Source organism: Hypomesus nipponensis, chromosome 17 (assembly GCF_054491055.1).
Source record: "Hypomesus nipponensis isolate SF chromosome 17, ASM5449105v1, whole genome shotgun sequence".
NCBI classification, from domain to species: Eukaryota; Metazoa; Chordata; class Actinopteri; order Osmeriformes; family Osmeridae; genus Hypomesus; species Hypomesus nipponensis.
This window is the reverse complement of record NC_140377.1, coordinates 19,534,138-19,552,500: the sequence shown is the minus strand read 5'-3', so window position 1 is coordinate 19,552,500 and position 18,363 is coordinate 19,534,138. Positions and strand designations below refer to the sequence as shown.

The window sequence follows — 18,363 nt, the reverse complement described above, 5'->3', positions numbered from 1 at the left end:
TTCCTTGAGGTCCCCTTCTTTCTTCACCGTTATTTTCTCTGCCTGTGTTCTGGTAGATCTTGGTAACGTGTGAACTGGCTGGCTAGTCGGGAACACGATTTCCTTTCGCCTGTGTCCCGATTGGTGTAGTATGGATCTGACTCCAGAATACTGATCTGGGTTCAGATTTGTTTTTACAGTTTACGCTCCCATGCAAGGCTTGTGTAAAGTCGACTGGTCAGGGAGCTGTGCTGATGTAGGCTATATTAGCCTATCCTTCTTTTCCTCCCCGTAGTAGGATGGCTGTTCCCCCTGTCCTGCTCTCCCCCTCCTCTGTCACCTTCCTTCCCTGAGCACAAAGGCTTTGGCATGTTTGTGTTTGTTTTTCACAATTCTGTTGGTGCTTAACATACGCTTATAGGCCTATCCATATATCCATACGTTTGAGACATTACACAATATTCACAAGTCATCATTTATTGCGATTCGTGTTATTGGCTATATTTAAACAGCTAAAAAATAATGTGCAATAGCCTACTGCCTAGCCTATCATGCTCCAATTGTGTGTTCAGCAATATTCTCAGTCGGTAGGCTATTACAAAACCATAACTGGCTGACTACACGCTTACGGTTTGTCTAATTAAGTGGAGAGTCTTGACCCAAGAAAACCAAATACTTTATTTGTTACATAAATTACTCCACATTAACGCTGTAGAAACGTCAATCAATATGCAAAAATATGAGGAGGTCGATCCAAATCTTCTCCTAGGTATTAATTGTGTAGCCCATATCCAGTTTATTCCAAATCTGATGTCTTGCCACAAAGGATCCGATTTAGGGTTTTAAGGTTTACGGTAATATTGCTACACCCAGTGGAGATAGTGTCTAAGTGCAGTCCAGAGTTCCAGTTCAGATAGCCTACTCAAGAGCTTTAGAGCTGTCTACGATCTCTCATTGAAACCCATCTGCATCAATAATTTAGTGCGGAAACAATTGGCCTGTTCTGGTCTTTTTTATGTAACCCAATCCATCATCAAACATCAGTCAATACCATGTCCCCCGCCCACGCAAGTAAATTGGGAAAATAGCCTATTTAAAATGTATTTTTCGCCTCAATAACGTAGCTAATTTTCATGTAGGCTAATAGGCCAATGTCGGACGTAGTATCCTGCAGGTTTAGCCTTCCAACTCTGCTTAAGTCAGGGCAGGGGCGTTTCTAGGGGAGGGGGGCAGTGCCTCTGTGACAACAAGCTTGGACCCTCTTGTGGCCCCTCTACATGTAGAGTCTGAATAATTATAAAAACATGGCATTTTGCCTTGTGTGGAAAAGTGAAGAAAACTATTTGCCAATAATAATGTTTAATGTAACTGGCCCCTCTAACAATACAACTGGTTCCAGCTTGGTCCCCCCAGTTGAAGTGGTCTAGGATCTCCCCTGAGTCAGTGTTGGGAGTAGGGTGACCAGACGTCCAGATTTTGTCCGGACAGTCCGGTATTCCAGCCCTTTGTCCGGACTGCTGTTGCGTGTCCTCCTTTTCACCCTCTTGTCCTCCTTTTTGACCCTTCCTGCCCACCGTCGCAATTTACCACTCGCCTGGGCTTCAGTGCCAGAGTTCAGATCTCCACTTTGCCACTAAGAGCAGCAACAATCAATATCATGCCGTCTGTAAGATCTGTCGCATTTATATAGACGTGAGTAGTAGAAGGAAAGGGGCTTTAGAGCGGCATGCCGCTACAGAACGGCACGAGGATCATTCTAGTTCTGCCGGGCACTCTTCCTTAACATCATTTTGTGCTCCGAACACAACAACAGCGGATGATAAAACAACCGCTGCTGAGCTGACCAAATTATTTCATGCTGTGAAACATCAACAGAAAATCAGTGCACTTGTATTGAAGTATTGAATTTGTATTCAAATTACAAATGTTGACTTACTAAAATGACTAATGTTATTGTCCTAGTTTCATACAAATGGCCCCCATCTCCCCCGGTCAACTGTTTGGGATTGTCCTCCTTTTTGGACCCTTTATCCTCCTTTTCAGGGTCATGTTTCTGGTCACCCTAGTTGGGACCCTCACGGCCTCCTACCTTTTACCAGAGCTTTAAATAGCTGCTCTTCATCAGGATGGCCGTCCAACTGAGCAGACCACCACTGATCCTGCAGCCAGTGTGTTGACTGCTGCTGGGGAAGAAACTACTCTCACATAATAGAACAGGTAAACACACAGGTGAATAAACCTACATTCCCACAAAATGATTAACATAGGTGAAACAGTAAAGACTCATCTGTATAGGAAATTAGACGAGAATAAAACATTATACACACATTTTATTATGCTGTAAGTCTATAAATGAGCATTATCCACATCATATTTGGGAATCTGTAGAGAAGGTGAAGACAGTCAGTGAAGGAGAAGATGAGAGACTTGGCCTCCACATAAGGAGATATACATCATCCATACACTACATGATCCACACACTACATGATCCACACACTACATGATCCACACACTACTGTACATGATCCACACATTACATGATCCACACACTACATGATCCACACACTACTGTACATGATCCACACATTACATGATCCATACACTACATGATCCAAACACTACATGATCCACACACTACATGATCCATACACTACATGATCCATACACTACATGATCCATACACTACATGATCCACACACTACATGATCCATACACTACAGGATCCACACACTACATGATCCACACACTACATGATCCATACACTACTGTACATGATCCACACACTACATGATCCACACACTACAGGATCCATACACTACATGATCCACACACTACATGATCCACACACTACATGATCCACACACTACATGATCCAAACACTACATGATCCATACACTACATGATCCACACACTACATGATCCACACACTACATGATCCATACACTACATGATCCACACACTACATGATCCATACACTACATGATCCACACACTACATGATCCACACACTACATGATCCACACACTACATGATCCACACACTACATGATCCAAACACTACATGATCCATACACTACATGATCCACACACTACATGATCCACACACTACATGATCCATACACTACATGATCCATACACTACATGATCCACACACTACATGATCCATACACTACATGATCCACACACTACATGATCCACACACTACATGATCCACACACTACATGATCCAAACACTACATGATCCACACCCTACTGTACATGATCCACACACTACATGATCCATACACTACATGATCCATACACTACATGATCCACACACTACATGATCCATACACTACATGATCCATACACTACATGATCCAAACACTACATGATCCACACACTACAGGATCCACACACTACTGTACATGATCCACACACTACATGATCCATACACTACAGGATCCACACACTACATGATCCACACACTACATGATCCACACACTACTGTACATGATCCACACACTACATGATCCACACACTACATGATCCAAACACTACATGATCCACACACTACTGTACATGATCCACACACTACATGATCCATACACTACATGATCCATACACTACATGATCCAAACACTACATGATCCACACACTACTGTACATGATCCACACACTACATGATCCATACACTACATGATCCATACACTACATGATCCACACACTACATGATCCACACACTACATGATCCACACACTACAGGATCCAAACTGTATGGGAGCCACATGGGAGCACATGGGTTAGAAAACCGATGTCGAACAAATGAAAGAAAACAAATGCATACATGCAACAAAACACAACACATACAGGTTTTATCATTACAAATGTAACATCCATCCTCCATAAGTGAAATCATGTATTTAAAACATGGGGAGGGTTTGGAAAGGATAGCGATCTGTGAAGCAGACACCACACTACAGACCCAGCAGTAGGGATTGTGGTGTTTACATTCATCTATTTACAAACACACTGTCCTGATAACAAGCTCTAACAAACATCACACTTTATAAGAAGCTGACTGACCCAGTAAAGACACTGACTCGATTGTCTCCTCAGTTGATTCAGACTGGTGACCTGAATCATATTCAACTGATTGAGATTCAGACTGGTGAGCTGAATCAGATTCATATGTTTGAGATTCAGACTGGTGAGCTGAATCAGATTCATATGTATGAGATTCAGACTGGTGAGCTGAATCAGATTCATATGTTTGAGATTCAGACTGGTGAGCTGAATCAGATTCACATGTTTGAGATTCAGACTCCCCCTGAACAGCTGTACTGGACCCAGCCTGGACCCCTTGGGGGGGCTCAGGTCTGGACTGTGACACCAGACTGGGGGACTCGGGTACAACGCCCTCTACAGGACAGATGACCAGAGGAGCGGAGTTCTCAGCAACGACACCTGGACGGCCAGGCCTGAAGGATGGATTAAGTCCCTCAGTGAAGGAACAGTCAGTCAAAGAGTTGATACAACACCTGGCCTCCACATTGTAGAAGGACACTGTGCCCTCCTCATAGTCCACAAACACTCCGCCCTCCTGGGGCTTCTGGATCAGTTGGAGGGGGATTCGATGGTCAGTCAGAGCCTCGTATTTACCTTCCCTCAGTGTTATAGTCCAGTATCCATCTTGAGGGCTCAGTGTAACATTCCCCTTCCTGTTGCAGGACTCTTTAGCTGCTCCTAAACTCCATCCAGTCTTGTCCTTCACCTGCAACTCATAGTAGAACCTCCCTGAGGAGAAGCCCTGTTCTCCGAGGACACAACGGATCTCTTTAAACCTCTCTGGAGTTTCAGGAAGGTCCTGTTTGTCATCTCCATATGTCACTTGTTTCCTGTCATCAGACAGGAAGAGTTGAGGATGGGCAGTATCAGAGTCTAGAGTCACTTCCACTGTGGAGAGAAACATACACCTGGTGAACACATGGACACTATGATAGCATATCATCTTTATCTGCATTTCTGTTCATGTTAACGGTTACGGTTGAGGTAATGATTAGTTCTAGGTTTAGTTGAATTCTAATGCAAACAAAAGTCGGACGCAAAAATGGTGTTGTATGGTATGTGAATGTAATGAAATGGTCATCAGGAATGTGTGTTCCCATTGTAGGCTTCAAACTTCAGTCCAAAAGCTTGACAATTGATTGTATTGTCAATGAGTAAATAGTAGGAGTCATGTTAATCTAATGTTCAGTCTAGTTTGTAGACACTAACCACACTGACCTGCATGTCGTCTGACAGCTTCATAATCTGAAATATAGAGATTTTTTTCATTACTGAAACATAACTATAAATTAGATGTACCTACACCCTGATTACCATCCACATCTACCAACACCCTGACTACCCTCCACACCTATCTACATCCTGACTACCTACACCCTGACTACCCTCCACACCTATCTACATCCTGACTACCTACACCCTGACTACCCTCCACACCTATCTACATCCTGACTACCTACACCCTGACTACCCTCCACACCTATCTACATCCTGACTACCTACACCCTGACTGCCCTCCATAGCTAACTACACCCTGACTACCTACACACCTATCTACATCCTGACTACCTACACCCTGACTACCCTCCACACCTATCTACATCCTGACTACCTTCACCCTGACTACCCTCCACACCTATCTACATCCTGACTACCTACACCCTGACTGCCCTCCATAGCTAACTACACCCTGACAACCCTCCACATCTACCTACAGCACCAACACTCAGCGAGTCCATTAACCATACTCATACAGTATTTGCAGCTGTAAAGCACCTACTATCCACTTAAGCAGCTTAAATTATCTTTAAGCAATTAAAAAAAAAAGCAAATTAAAGACAATAATGATAATTTCGTTTAATTGATATTTCCATAACAAACAGTTTGTTAAGCTTCCTCCTGCCCCGACAGTGTAATAATATGGTGCTTACCTGTCTCTTCTTTCAGACGCCTCTCTGCAAAGGAAACACAGAGGGGAGTATTACTGTGAGAAACACTCCAAAATCATTTACGCGTCAAATGTTCACGTGACTGAGGATAAGACTGATGAAAAACTTAAAGTTTAACACAAAAATTATGTTTTTGGTTCCTCCAAGGTTTCTACATACCCTGCTGGTTTGAAAGGTAATCTCAGAGTTAGAGCCCAACATTGTTCTGTCCTCACCCATCCTGCACCACCCTAACTACCCTCCACAGCTACACCCTAACTACCTACACCCTGACAACCCTCCACACCTACCTACACCCTTAGTAACTACACCCTGACTGCCCTCCACACCTACCTACACCCTGACTACCCTCCACACCTACCTACACCCTGACTACCTACACCCTGACTACCTTCCACACCTACCAACAGGTTGACTACCTACACCCTGAATAGCCTCCACATCTACCTACACCCTTAGTACCTACACCCTGAATAGCCTCCACACCTACCTACACCTTGACTACCCTCCACATCTACCTACAGCACCAACATTCAGGGAGTTAATTAACTAATACAGTATTGCAGCTGTACAGTACCTACTATCCACTTATGCAGCTAAAATGATCTTTAAGCAATACAAACAAATGCAAATTAAAGACAACAAGCAGTTCGTTAAGCTTACTCTGGCCCTGACAGTGCAATAATATGGTGCTTACCTCTCTCGTCTCTCCGACCCCTCACTGCAAAGCAAACACAGAGGGGAGTCTTAGTGTGACAACCACTCCTGAATCATTTACATATGATGACTGAGGATAAAACTATGAAGAATAACATACTGTGAGTAACTGAATGGAGCCTGTTTGTAAACCTTCCATTTTTCCATCCATTACCTTGGCAACGCCAGTTACATCGGATATGAATTATCAGAGCTAATACGACGGCAAAGACAAAGACAGGCACCAAAATCAAGTTCGTTTTCCATGTGTAATCTTGATCGAACAGCTCATCTGAAACATGATTGAAAGTAGAGTTTGATATGAAGGATGAGTTTTCGTATGCAGGGCAGATGCCCTTACAAAGTACATTATGGTGCATGCAACATTAATTTAATCATATTATATTTGGGAGATAGTGCTTCGTACAACCTTCCTACTCACCAGGAACATGAAGCTCTGCCACCTTCTCTCTCTCCATGTATTTCTGTTTAACTGTACAGTAAAAGAGGTTTCTTCTTGTCTTCTTAACAGTGACCCTCAGTCTGAGTGTGTAGAGTCCCTCAGAGTCTGTGGTCGTCTCTGGAGGATCAGCAGAGAGAGAGACTCCTTCACTGTTCAGCCACATCATCTGTGGTTCAGGGTACCAGCCTTGTGTTTCACACAGCAGAACCACCCCTGCCTCACTGGATCCCTCAGAGGAGACCACTGGCTGGGATCCCACAGCTACAAACACACAGATACAGATTCAATCATGTTATTAGAAGGATGGCCTTGGTTTAGGCACAATAGCAACAACAAAAAACGAGATTTGAAAACTAAATTCACCTTTAACATTGACTTCAATGTTGGAATTGTCATACCAAATTAAGGTAGGTGACCTGACAGAACATATGAAAGTTCCGTTATCAGTGCCTCTAACCCAGAGCAGCTTCAACGAGGTGTTGCCTATCTTCAGTTCCTCTTTAAACAGAGCTGTTCTCGCCTTGAAGGAGGGATCCTGATCTTCATAGTCATCTCTGCCGTCTTTGTATAGATGGACAATGCCATGCTTTCTGTCTCCTGAGAGTTTCAACCACTCCACCGTCAAGCCCACAGCACTGGTATTTTGTTTGACGTAGCATGGCAGAATGAGTCTTTCACCAGCAACTGCTGTGATTTGAGGACTCGGACCAATAACTTCAAACCTGCCTAAATAAAAGATAACAGATTATTGGTTAGTCTCAGTAGATTAAAATGCACCTTTCCTAATTAATCATTAAAACAATTACAATGTACTGTGAGTAACCCAACCTTATGGATTAACAACATGGTAAAACCCTCACCACAGTGTGCTGTGTGGAGCAGCAGGAGAATCCCCCAGACACAGACTGTCAGGTCCAGCATCCTTCCTGAGGAAAACGATGTTGAATGGATATTGCAGAGGACATTAATCCACAAGCGTACTATTAAAACACAAGGGGAGCCTCTAAAACTCTGAAGCAGCACTGCAATCACAAACTTCTTTCAAGCTTGTTGATTGTTCTGCAGAACAAGGATGCACCTCAGTGTCTCAGGGAAGTTCATGTTCTCTGGTCCATCATCCAATCATCGTTTATTCACCAATCATCCCGATCCGTGTAGCCTATAAACATTAGTGATGGGCCGTTCGCGAATGAGCCGGCTCTAAAAGCCGGTTCTTGTAGGTGAACGTCGGGAGCTGGCTCGCATTACTGAGGAGCCGACTCTGTTTTTAATAGATTAATATAGCAATAATGAAATAATAATTAAATAATCATATTTAATTATAATAATAATTAAATAATTGTAATTGTATTTAAAATAATTGACCAATTCAAAGACCAACAAAAACATTATTATATAGGCCTAAAGGCGCACACACAGTTGTTTCGACTGTCTGATCAGCCTCACATTCTGTCCCTGTCAATGATACACACGGTGTCAACCCATTACTGTATGAGGGAGGGCCGAGCCAACTCACACATACACAGTCAGATGGGTAGTCAAAACCCGAGCCATAACAAATCAATGCATTTTTGCTCACTACATTTATTTTAAAAAGTTATTGTAATACCTGAAACAACATAGGCTATAGGTAACCTACATTTGAGGGACTTCTCAGACCAAAATGGCCAGGCACACTGCTGATTTAGTAGCCTAAACCAACTTCACTAATAAAAGTGAAGACAGTGCTAAATATAATATAATTACCCACAATAACACCCCCCTCTGCTAATTGGCAGTATTAAGAAAATACATATTCAACGGTAATCTAACTATTGTCACAATAGCCTACATATAATAGTTGTTTTACAGGTAGGGCCTACAACAGATTTGTTTTGCATGTAAACCGAACTTCATTAAAACCATGACATGACCGCCCTGCCTTGCCTAGTAAGGTAGGGCCTAAATTACCATCGATTCCAGATTGAGCATTTGTATTTACGTCACCTCAACAAGAAAAATAAATGATAATTGTCATGTTCTAGGCTTGTTAGGGTAAGAGAAGTGATACAAACATGTTCCAAGGTGTCAACTAGATCAAACTAACAGTTTTAAGATGATAAGATTTTACATTCTTTATAGTAATAAAAAATAATAATAATAACTTGAAGATGAGTATACAAACCTTGTCAAAGTCTGTCGTTAGTTTTCATACTCAAATATTCCAACTTAAGAACCACCACGCAAGGAGAATTGGAACTTTAGAATTGGAGATTTATTTTCACTTTCTCATTTGCGGCTGTGCCATGACAAATACTTAAGTGAAACATGTTCATACACATTCAGTCAGCCTTGACAGGGCCGAAGAATGAAGATAAACAAGAAAAGCAAGATTGTGGCGACTACTGCAGCATGCGATACATTTCAGGAAGCAACAACTAGGTTGTGAAATACCTGGCATCCAGGACGGTTGGAATGAACAACGAATGAATAGGGGGTCAGATGGCTGAGCGGTTTGGGAGTTAGGCTATTAATCAGAAGGTTGTTGGTTTGTTTCCTGGCTGTGCAAAATGACGTTGTGTCCTTGGGCAAGGCACTTCACCCTACTTGCCTCGGGGAAATATCCCTGTACTTACTGTAAGTTGCTCTGGATAAGAGTGTCTGCCAAACAACTAAATGTAAATGAATAACCTAGATTTTAAAGTTCATAACTTCGTACAGAAACTGTCATCTAGATCGGTGAAACAAGTCAGAACATCAACTTCCTCTCACAGCTTTCTCTCCCCTCCTCTCCTTTCCTGTCCTCTGCTTGCCTCCTCTCCTCTTTCCTCCTCGTCTCCTTTTTCCTGTCCTCTTTCGTCTCTCCTCCTCTCCTCTAAGACCAGGTGTTTATGCTCTCTTTCTTGATGAAACAAGTCAGAATAACTTCCTCTCACAGCCTCCTCTCCTCTCTCCTCTTTTGTCTCTCTTCCTCTCCTCTCTCCTCTCCTCTGAGACCAGGTGTTTATGCTCTCTTTCTCAGGGATTAGTCTGACTGAGGTGTAGATCACCAGAGAACAGAGAGACAGAGGGGATGAGGAAAATGTTTGTCAAGTCAGGAAAGGGATGAAAGAGAGAGAGAGGGGTACGAGAAAGACAGAGAGAAAGGTGGAAGAGGAGACGATTTTCAATGCGGCTGAAAGTCTGTTCATTGTAAAAGGAAGGCAGGGCTTTTTTTTTGCCAAACACCTCAGCACATTTGTAAAAAAAAAAAAAAACTGGTCCTCATAGGCTGCTGTCTGGTCCTCAGGATGGCTGCGGTCTGTCTGGTCCTCAGGTAGGATGCTGTCTGTCTGGTCCTCAGGTAAGCTTCTGTCTGGTCCTCAGGTAAGCTACTGTCTGGTCCTCAGGTAGGATGCTGTCTGTCTGGTCCTCAGGTAGGATGCTGTCTGTCTGGTCCTCAGGTAGGATGCTGTCTGGTCCTCAGGTAGGATGCTGTCTGGTCCTCAGGTAGGCTGCTGTCATTTCTAGGCCTCATCAGTTTACCATGTCGAGGAGAAATGTAACTCATAACACAGCTTCTTATGAACATCTCAGTGTGCTGTATAGAGCCAATTAAGGTAGGCTACCACGTGTCACCCAATAAAGAAACAACATTAGATCTTGTAGCCAGATGATGAGGTTATTGTATTCGGTTGTATGTGTTCTTAGATTATAATATTATCACTCTAAATGCATCCCTGCTACCAGGGGGAATTTTTCTTTTAAATTCTATACTAATCTTCATGTTAACAATTTGGTCATGTTAACCAATCAACTGCTCCGGTCGATCTAAAGGGTCGGGCTTTTCATACTAAATAATTGTCCTGTCGGAGTGTGAAATTCTGTTGTTGGAAATTGTTATCCCAGCCGTAGTTTGAAGTTCAACGTGTTGCATTTCAACACGGAGCATACGGTATATAGGCTATGTCATAGATAACTACAGATTTAGGGTATAGGCTATTTGTATAGCATTAATGTTGCTTCTTATTTGTAATGGTCTGGGTACATAAGTATTAGAATCGACAGTATCTATCAACATGTTTATTAGATTTTCCAAATGTCTATGTTGACTGGTGCTTTACAATATATGATGCCAAAACCGACTGTAGTCGCGCTTCCGCATCTATGATCGTCTGTGTAGTTTTATACCAGTCAACAAAGCATGAAATGAAATGCCTTTATATGAACTGTAAAGTAACAGCCTTAACCTTGTTTTATTTGATGTTCCTTATCACAGGCTGAAACCTTGTGCGAAGAGTCCGTTTACCCGTCTGTTTTTCTGAGTAAATCTGGGGTTAAATTGACATCATGGCTCTGGATCTGTGCGGACAGCTGTGCAAGGTTATTCTCATCATCTTTAACATCGTGTTCGCCGTAAGTACAAATGTAGGCTAGTCATTTGGTTTTCGCATTGTCAAAATGCGCACACGCTTGGGAAAGGGCAAAGTGGGGCGTTGTAGCAGTTTGTCCACGAACAACAATTTTCATGTGTGAGAGGTAGTATACCAAATTCCTTTTCAATATCATTATAGTTTAAAAAAAATGTTAAAGTGTATTGGAAATAGCAATGTCAACTATAATATGCGATGAAAGACTGCTAAGGATCTTATTGGTTTACCGAATCTGTTTGGGTTACAGTTGGGCCAATGGGAATAGTTTCGTTTCTCCTTAGGTTTCATTCCTGATGTTTTGGGCTCCTTAGATATTGCCAGAATACAAAAACACACACAAAGGGTTTACAATGTCTCTGTTGGATTTTTGATTCTTCTTTGCTGCCATTATGAATTCTGTAAAGGAAGTCCTATACAACATTGTCACGTTTCGTCACCAATACCTAGACAGGTGTGTTCTCCCACATTCTCTGTTGCTTTAAAGAAGCGCGCACTGCACCTGTCTATCCACTTCAGAACTCATGGAATGTCTGTTTGTCAGCCCTACAGCCTGAACAAACGTTCCAGTCTCTAAATACATTGAGAATAGTATTAACATCTTGACTCAACAACTAGGAAGTCAGTAGGCTATGTCTCATTATAAACGCTGTTGTCTTTGTCAAGCCTCTATGTAAAATGGCATTCATAATGCTTCACACAACATCTGAAGCCGCAGTCAACTGTACATGTATAAAGCTAGTGGCCAGCATTGAGCAACAGATTTTAGATCTTGACACACGCATTATCAAACGCATTGTAAACTGACTTGAAATATAGATTCATAAGCTTGCGCTTAGGTTCCCTATCCCACTAGCATTGTTAATTGGCGTTGACTTGTGGATTGTGAAAGGGTTAACCTGGGAAAATAAACAAGGCGAGGTTTACATACACGTCTCACGCAGAGACTTGAATCTGAGTGGTTTTATTTCCCCGTGGTGCAGCTGCTTGGTGCTGCCATTCTGGGCCTGGGTCTGTGGCTGCGGTTTGGCGCCGACACACAAGGCCTCTTTGATGTTGACTTCAACACACAGCAGTTTGTCATCGGTGAGTCCAGTCTTATCAGATGGGGACATCAAATGCAGCAAAGATGAAACAAATATATCTGTAAATATATTTTGACTGTGAAACTACCTTGTTTGTTTTTCCAATCTCTCTCTCTCTCTCTCTCTCTCTCTCTCTCTCTCTCTCTCTCTCTCTCTCTCTCTCTCTCTCTCTCTCTCTCTCCCTCCCTCCCTCCCTCCCTCCCTCCCTCCCTCCCTCCCTCCCTCCCTCCCTCCCTCCCTCCCTCCCTCCCTCCCTCCCTCCCTCCCTCCCTCCCTCCCTCCCTCCCTCCCTCCCTCCCTCCCAGGTGTGATGGTGCTGATCGTCCTGGGTGCAGTGATACTGGTGGTGGTCGTGCTTGGAGTTGTTGGTGCCTGCAGCGAGAGCAGAGGCGCCCTGACAGTGGTGAGACCAGAGCAGACAAGCAGCTGCAGCTTAACACGGCCACGCTGCGGCTCCAAGTGATCGTTTGCATACGTAGGCCCACGCCGACGCTTTGCCCCAGAAACTACGCCAGCAGAAGTCACGTGTTTTTTTTCTTTTCACCTACTAGCTTCTTGTCGTTACTGTAAACATGGAGGTCTTAGAGAGGAGAGATTCATGGATGTTTGTGTGTGTGTCTAGTGATGAAGTCTCTTTTGTACCCTGTGTCTGTGAAAGTCAATGAAGTCACTTGCCATGTACAATTCAAGACAAAATCAAAGTATTTATTACAGATATGTAAGGTCAGGTGTCTGATACACTCATGTTGAGCATCTCAGAGGACTGGACAAAGAATACAGGAATGAAGGCAGTTAAATAGTATCACAATATGGGAGGTTTCACTCTCACTAGAAACGTCACAGGACAGAAGATGCCGCATTCATGGTGCTACATATCTTTTGTTTAATCTTTAGATAGGGATTCTATGGCCTTGACTTTCCTCCTATTTTCCTTGTTCAATGCTTGTTGGCATTATACACTTTGGTAACATTGTGACCTCTGACCTACAATTTAGTGTCACTGACATTTCCTAGTCGCATTTCGCAAGCAACATAATTCATAGATAGGCATATTTCTCTTTTGGACATGACCAGGGGTCATGAGATAATATTGCATGGTATAGATCAAACATTGTTTATTATATTCATAACATTCAAAACTGTATAAAAGTAATAATTACTTGTAATCTTGAATTATTTTTAATTGATCAGTGGTTAATGACAGACCTCTTCACCACACAGAGAAAAGCATGTATGTCCATGTGGCACCCTGTGAGAGTGTGTCCATGGCTCTCTGTCACAATACTGAAGTTCTCTCTATCCCCCTTTCCCAGTTTGCTGTCTTCCTGGTCATGCTATGTACGGCCGTGATTGCAGCAGGAGTGATCGCCTTCACAAGGAGTGATGAGGTGAGTGGGAGAAAGGGAATATGAAACGGAGGGAGTGGTGGGAGGAGGGTAGGAGGAAGTGAGGTCATGTTGAGCAAACAGCCCAACACGGATGCAGAACACATCCCTTTGTTGACTATTGTAGCGTCAGAACTCAATAGTGGCGCAACTCGCAACCACCAAAGGTTTCGTTTGTTCAGGTCTTTCATGGGATGGAATCAAGACATACTTTTGTATTGATGACCAGTTCCACATCATTGGCTTGGTCTACCTTCTGAAGTGCGTTGTTTTGTGTGTAAAGAGCGTTGCTATGTGTGTAAGTACCTCTCTGTACCAGGTGGGGGAGCAGATGGCCACGTTCTACTCGACGGTGTATGCAAAGTATTTGAATACGGGTGACCCTAGCATGACGGTCACTCTGACCTTGATGCATAACTGGGTAAACTAACATCCCATCACACACATACAAAAATACTGTCTTTCACTTCCAAACCTACTCTTCACAGCAACATTCGAATAATGTTCCAATAATATTCTTCCTGTATACAATTCACCTGTACAGTCTGTGATTGGCATCTAGAATGCAGTTTTGGCATATTCAAGAGTTGGAAAACTCAGTAACACATGCTGTCTGTCTGTCCCGCTCCATCACATCGTAGTTCCAGTGCTGTGGATTGGTGGTGACGAAGAAAGTGTTTTGTCCGTCTCTTCATAAACGGAGTGACTAAGTTCAGTTGAGTTCTGGATTTTAATAAGTATTTATCAATCTGCAGATTGGGAGAGAAAACCAGACCTCTGACAATAAATGACAACACAACACCAGGCTTAGGTCTCAATCATGTCTCTCTCCGCTCTGAAGGACAGAGGACCATCTTTTATAGGGCACAAAAATGTAAACATAGATAGTGACAGTCAGGCAGTAATGACGTTACAACAGTCTCAGAGAAAGAGATTAACAGCTCCCAACACATGACCATTCAAACTACAGAGTTCATAGTTGGAACTCTCCTTGTAGTCATGACAAGGACCATTTAGCCAGTACTTTCTCCTGATCTCAAACATCTATTAACCCTGACACATAGACACAATCTACTCTTATTAATAGCAAGCTTACATGAGAACATACTAACTAGTATCCAATGACTAGTTCTCTTGATTAGTGAATAATGTAAGCACACAGGAAATCTAAATTTCGTCCACAGTGGGAGCCCTGGACATTCTGGTCAAAAAGACGTGCCCCGATCACAGCTTCACCGAGTTTTTCACGATGCCTGTGAGTATGAATGTAATGCACTGTAGAAAATGTACATTTGCGCATTTAGCATATAATTGAATGTTTGATTTAAAATTCGAATGACTCATTCATAGTGGCAGTCGTTGCACTTAAGTCAAGTTTGCTCTGGAAGGAGACACTTGGGACAAATCGAGACGTTCTCCTGTTGTCCCGGCCCTGTACTCATCCGCAATTTGAAATCCGATAAAGGATTTTTAAGGCCGATATTGATAAAAAATATTTGATGATAAAACAATCTGATATTCCGATATATCAGGCATACAGTATAAAAAAAACTAACAAACCAAAAATAATCCAGAAACGCGTAACCAAACATAAAAAGATTTCCTGAACACTCAGGCTGGATCAGCTGGCTGTAAGGTTTGTGGCATTCTAAACACGAGTGTTGCCAACAAGGACGTTGTAGAATGCCTTTTGGTGGACAAACTATGTAACGCCAAAACTCATAACATGGTTGAAGGGTGTTTCGTCAATATGGTAGTTTGGAAAATGCCTAATACCGGCTCAAGTGTGGACTGTGCCATCCTTTCAACAGGCTTTCTGGATATGCTGTTGTATCTGCTAGGGGGTGAAAAAAATAATTTTCAGCTTAACCGAGAAACCTAACATATTCCCTCCACCCTCCCCCAGGCCTGTCCTCCAGCCATTGTCGACCTGTTTAAGGACAAGGCTCCCTTGGTTTTGGGCCTGTTCCTGGGTACAGCTGCTCTGCTGGTAAGAATCCCCAGACCACCAATCCACCAACCACACACACACAGTACTCCTGGTATAGGCATGTCCCACTTAGACACACACACAACCTTTTTGTGAGGTGTGTCGTACATACATATTACACTATACACAGGGAGTCAGGTGGCTGAGCGGTTAGGGAATCGGGCTAGTAAACTGAAGGTTGCCAGTTCGATTCCCAGATGTGCCAAATGACGTTGTGTCCTTGCCAAGACATTTCACCCTACTTGCATTGGGGAAATGTCCCTGTACTTACTGTAAGTCGCTCTGGATAAGAGCGACTGCTAAATGACTAAATATATATATATAATATACACTACTGTACACGGCACATCAGACCCATGCTAGTTCCCTCTTCCTCCTTTTGCAGAGGAGGACAGTGAGTGTTTTGTAATGGTAGAGGATGTAATGTGTGAAATCAGACAGAGGACTTAACCCGTGTGTCTCCTCCTTTCTTCCCTCCCCAACTTCTCCTCTGGTGTTAAATACCACCTGACCACATGGGGGTCATATCTAATGCACCCAATCCTTTGGCTCTCATTTGCTGTCATTACCACTCCCACCCACCACACCACCAATACTCTCCCATCCCATCTTCCCTCTAACCCCTCCTCCATCTTAGCTTCTGGTTCTGGGGTGCAGCTGGCAACTCCACAAAGAGATCAAGCGCTCCCGAATCTCCTCTCCCTTCTACACAATCCTGTCTACCTCCACCAACCTCTCCTCCACCCCCCACCCTGACCCATACCAAGACTCTGTGGTTTTCCCTCCCCTGACTCTGGCCAGGACGTCTGCTCATGTCTAGGTGTTCAGCTAAGCAGGCACTGACACACTCTGTCTCCAATATGTCTGCTTTATACACCCGTCTTCCTGCTTGTCTTCTTCTCCAGTCTGAATTAAAGGACTGGAGCTGAACTGTGAGACTAATGTGGTGGCGATCTTTCAGTGCTTACAAGACTTTAGACTTTATTGTCCCCAAGGGGAAATACTAACTTGATAGAAAGGTATCCTGGGTTTGGTGGAATTGTCTTGGTGACATTGTGTATCTGCATCTGCTACCCTCACGCCGTCTCTGGTCATGTTTATAGTGGCTTCCATAGCCAGAGCTGGCATGCAGTTCTATCCTTGTGAAGGAAATTAAAATGACAAAGAATAGAACAGAGCAGAATATGGTTTCAATACTATAATTTTACCAATAAATTATGAGCATGGTAAAAAGTAATTTTGATAATGTAGTATTTCTGGACTACTATCCATTGGAGCCAGTTATTAATTAATTAATGCCGATTTTGATGTTGCTATTCAGGAAGCATGTATATAAGAAGGGATCCAAACAGGTACTGCAGTGTATAATATATTTGTATATATTTCTTTGTTACAAGTGAACTGTTATAGATGGCCATGAGTCTGCTTTTACCTTGTTTTGGATGTTCAACAAAAGCACCTGTGTACCCTCCCCTTGAATCGCAGTCAATTCAAGTCAATCTAATACTAGCTTACTTACATGTTAAAACATCATTAATTCCTCAATATTGATATGTATACTCTTCCATACGCACTCCTCGTCTCACATTAGACCCAAACCAAACCCAAGGGCTTCCGTTCCAGAGAATCTCTTTCCCTCATTCCCATAATGACCACGGCCAAGCGCTGGGCCAGCAGAGCGTTTGACTAAATAAACACTTCATGTTAAGGGCCTCTGGAGCGTCAAGTGTGGCCCTCAGAACAGAAGCAGTGTCACACCAGGTTGGGGACTTTAGTTGTTGACCTCCATTATCATTTCCCCTCTGGCTCGGTTTGTTGGCCTGAGACTGTTCATTGCAGATGACAGAGGTTTTATTCTGAAATGACCAAAGGAAGTTCAAGTGTCTAGTAGAATATCATGTTCTAAAGCTTGTTTTTGCACTGTTGTAGGTATTTCTACTGTATGCATTGTACTACTGAGTCTGATGCATAGTCTGTTAAAAATAAATATAATTTTTTTTCAACCCCCGACTTGCTTCATTTCTTGACTGAATATTTCAGTAAAAACACCTCAACACATCATCAATATACTGTTTATTCAGCTCAACGATGCAGCTTTGGTCCTACAAAAACAAAATGACACAAGGCAGCATTTACCACATTAAGCCTCAAGAGATGGACAGTAAACATGCTCAGTAGTGTGGGGTACCATTGTGTAAAGTCTGAGGCCTGAGCAGAGAAGCCTCTGGAGTTACCACCACGTGTCCTGCTGTATCTCCCCACACCACATCAATACTGAACCCACCAAGGCCTGTATTCATCAAACAACACTGAAAACAGTAGACGTCAAGTTGTGCCATTGATCGGTGGTGAAGAGCCTCACCTTTGACAGTGTAAGACTCTA

At 42.9% G+C, this 18,363-nt stretch overlaps 2 protein-coding genes and 1 pseudogene across 6 annotated transcripts in view; 1 reads left to right on the top strand and 2 right to left on the bottom strand.

Annotated features, from left to right (window-relative positions):
• LOC146253892 (RNA binding protein fox-1 homolog 2-like) overlaps nucleotides 1-241 on the bottom strand; it is a 38,886-nt gene extending 38,645 nt beyond the window's left edge. For 2 of the 4 annotated variants that reach the window (XM_084677639.1, XM_084677641.1), the window contains exon 1: nucleotides 1-238. This exon is cut by the window's left edge and continues 787 nt beyond it. The gene's annotated coding sequence lies outside the window, so the exon portion shown is untranslated. The other 2 variants (XM_084677642.1, XM_084677640.1) reach the window with 2 other exon arrangements.
• Nucleotides 242-3,153: 2,912 nt separating this feature from the next.
• On the bottom strand, nucleotides 3,154-8,059 carry LOC146253891 (butyrophilin subfamily 1 member A1-like). The gene is made up of 9 exons (XM_084677650.1): nucleotides 7,993-8,059; nucleotides 7,496-7,858; nucleotides 7,112-7,393; nucleotides 6,845-6,961; nucleotides 6,671-6,694; nucleotides 5,956-5,979; nucleotides 5,243-5,269; nucleotides 4,350-4,912; nucleotides 3,154-4,163 (listed from the first exon to the last, which is right to left on the bottom strand). Exons 1-9 carry the CDS (start codon nucleotides 8,051-8,053, stop codon nucleotides 4,017-4,019), a joined length of 1,608 nt encoding a protein of 535 aa, XP_084533776.1. The 5' UTR covers nucleotides 8,054-8,059; the 3' UTR covers nucleotides 3,154-4,016.
• Nucleotides 8,060-10,969: 2,910 nt separating this feature from the next.
• LOC146253890 (CD9 antigen-like) lies at nucleotides 10,970-17,983 on the top strand (annotated as a pseudogene). The gene is made up of 9 exons (XR_014731777.1): nucleotides 10,970-11,506; nucleotides 12,504-12,606; nucleotides 12,911-13,008; nucleotides 13,919-13,993; nucleotides 14,310-14,411; nucleotides 14,632-14,649; nucleotides 15,153-15,245; nucleotides 15,897-15,980; nucleotides 16,618-17,983. The product of XR_014731777.1 is annotated as a CD9 antigen-like (transcript).
• The last annotated feature ends 380 nt before the right edge of the window (nucleotides 17,984-18,363 follow it).

What these genes read in the sequence shown, in the direction of transcription:
- LOC146253891 (XM_084677650.1), bottom strand. Translation starts at nt 8,053, where the DNA reads ATGCTGGACCTGACAGTCTGTGTCTGGGGGATTCTCCTGCTGCTCCAC. An exon ending in GCTCCACACAGCACACTGTG is followed by an intron (nt 7,859 to 7,992) that starts GTGAGGGTTTTA and finishes TCTTTTATTTAG; the next exon opens with GCAGGTTTGAAGTTATTGGT. An exon ending in TACCCGAGTCCCCCAGTCTG is followed by an intron (nt 4,164 to 4,349) that starts GTGTCACAGTCC and finishes TCAGCTCACCAG; the next exon opens with TCTGAATCTCAAACATATGA.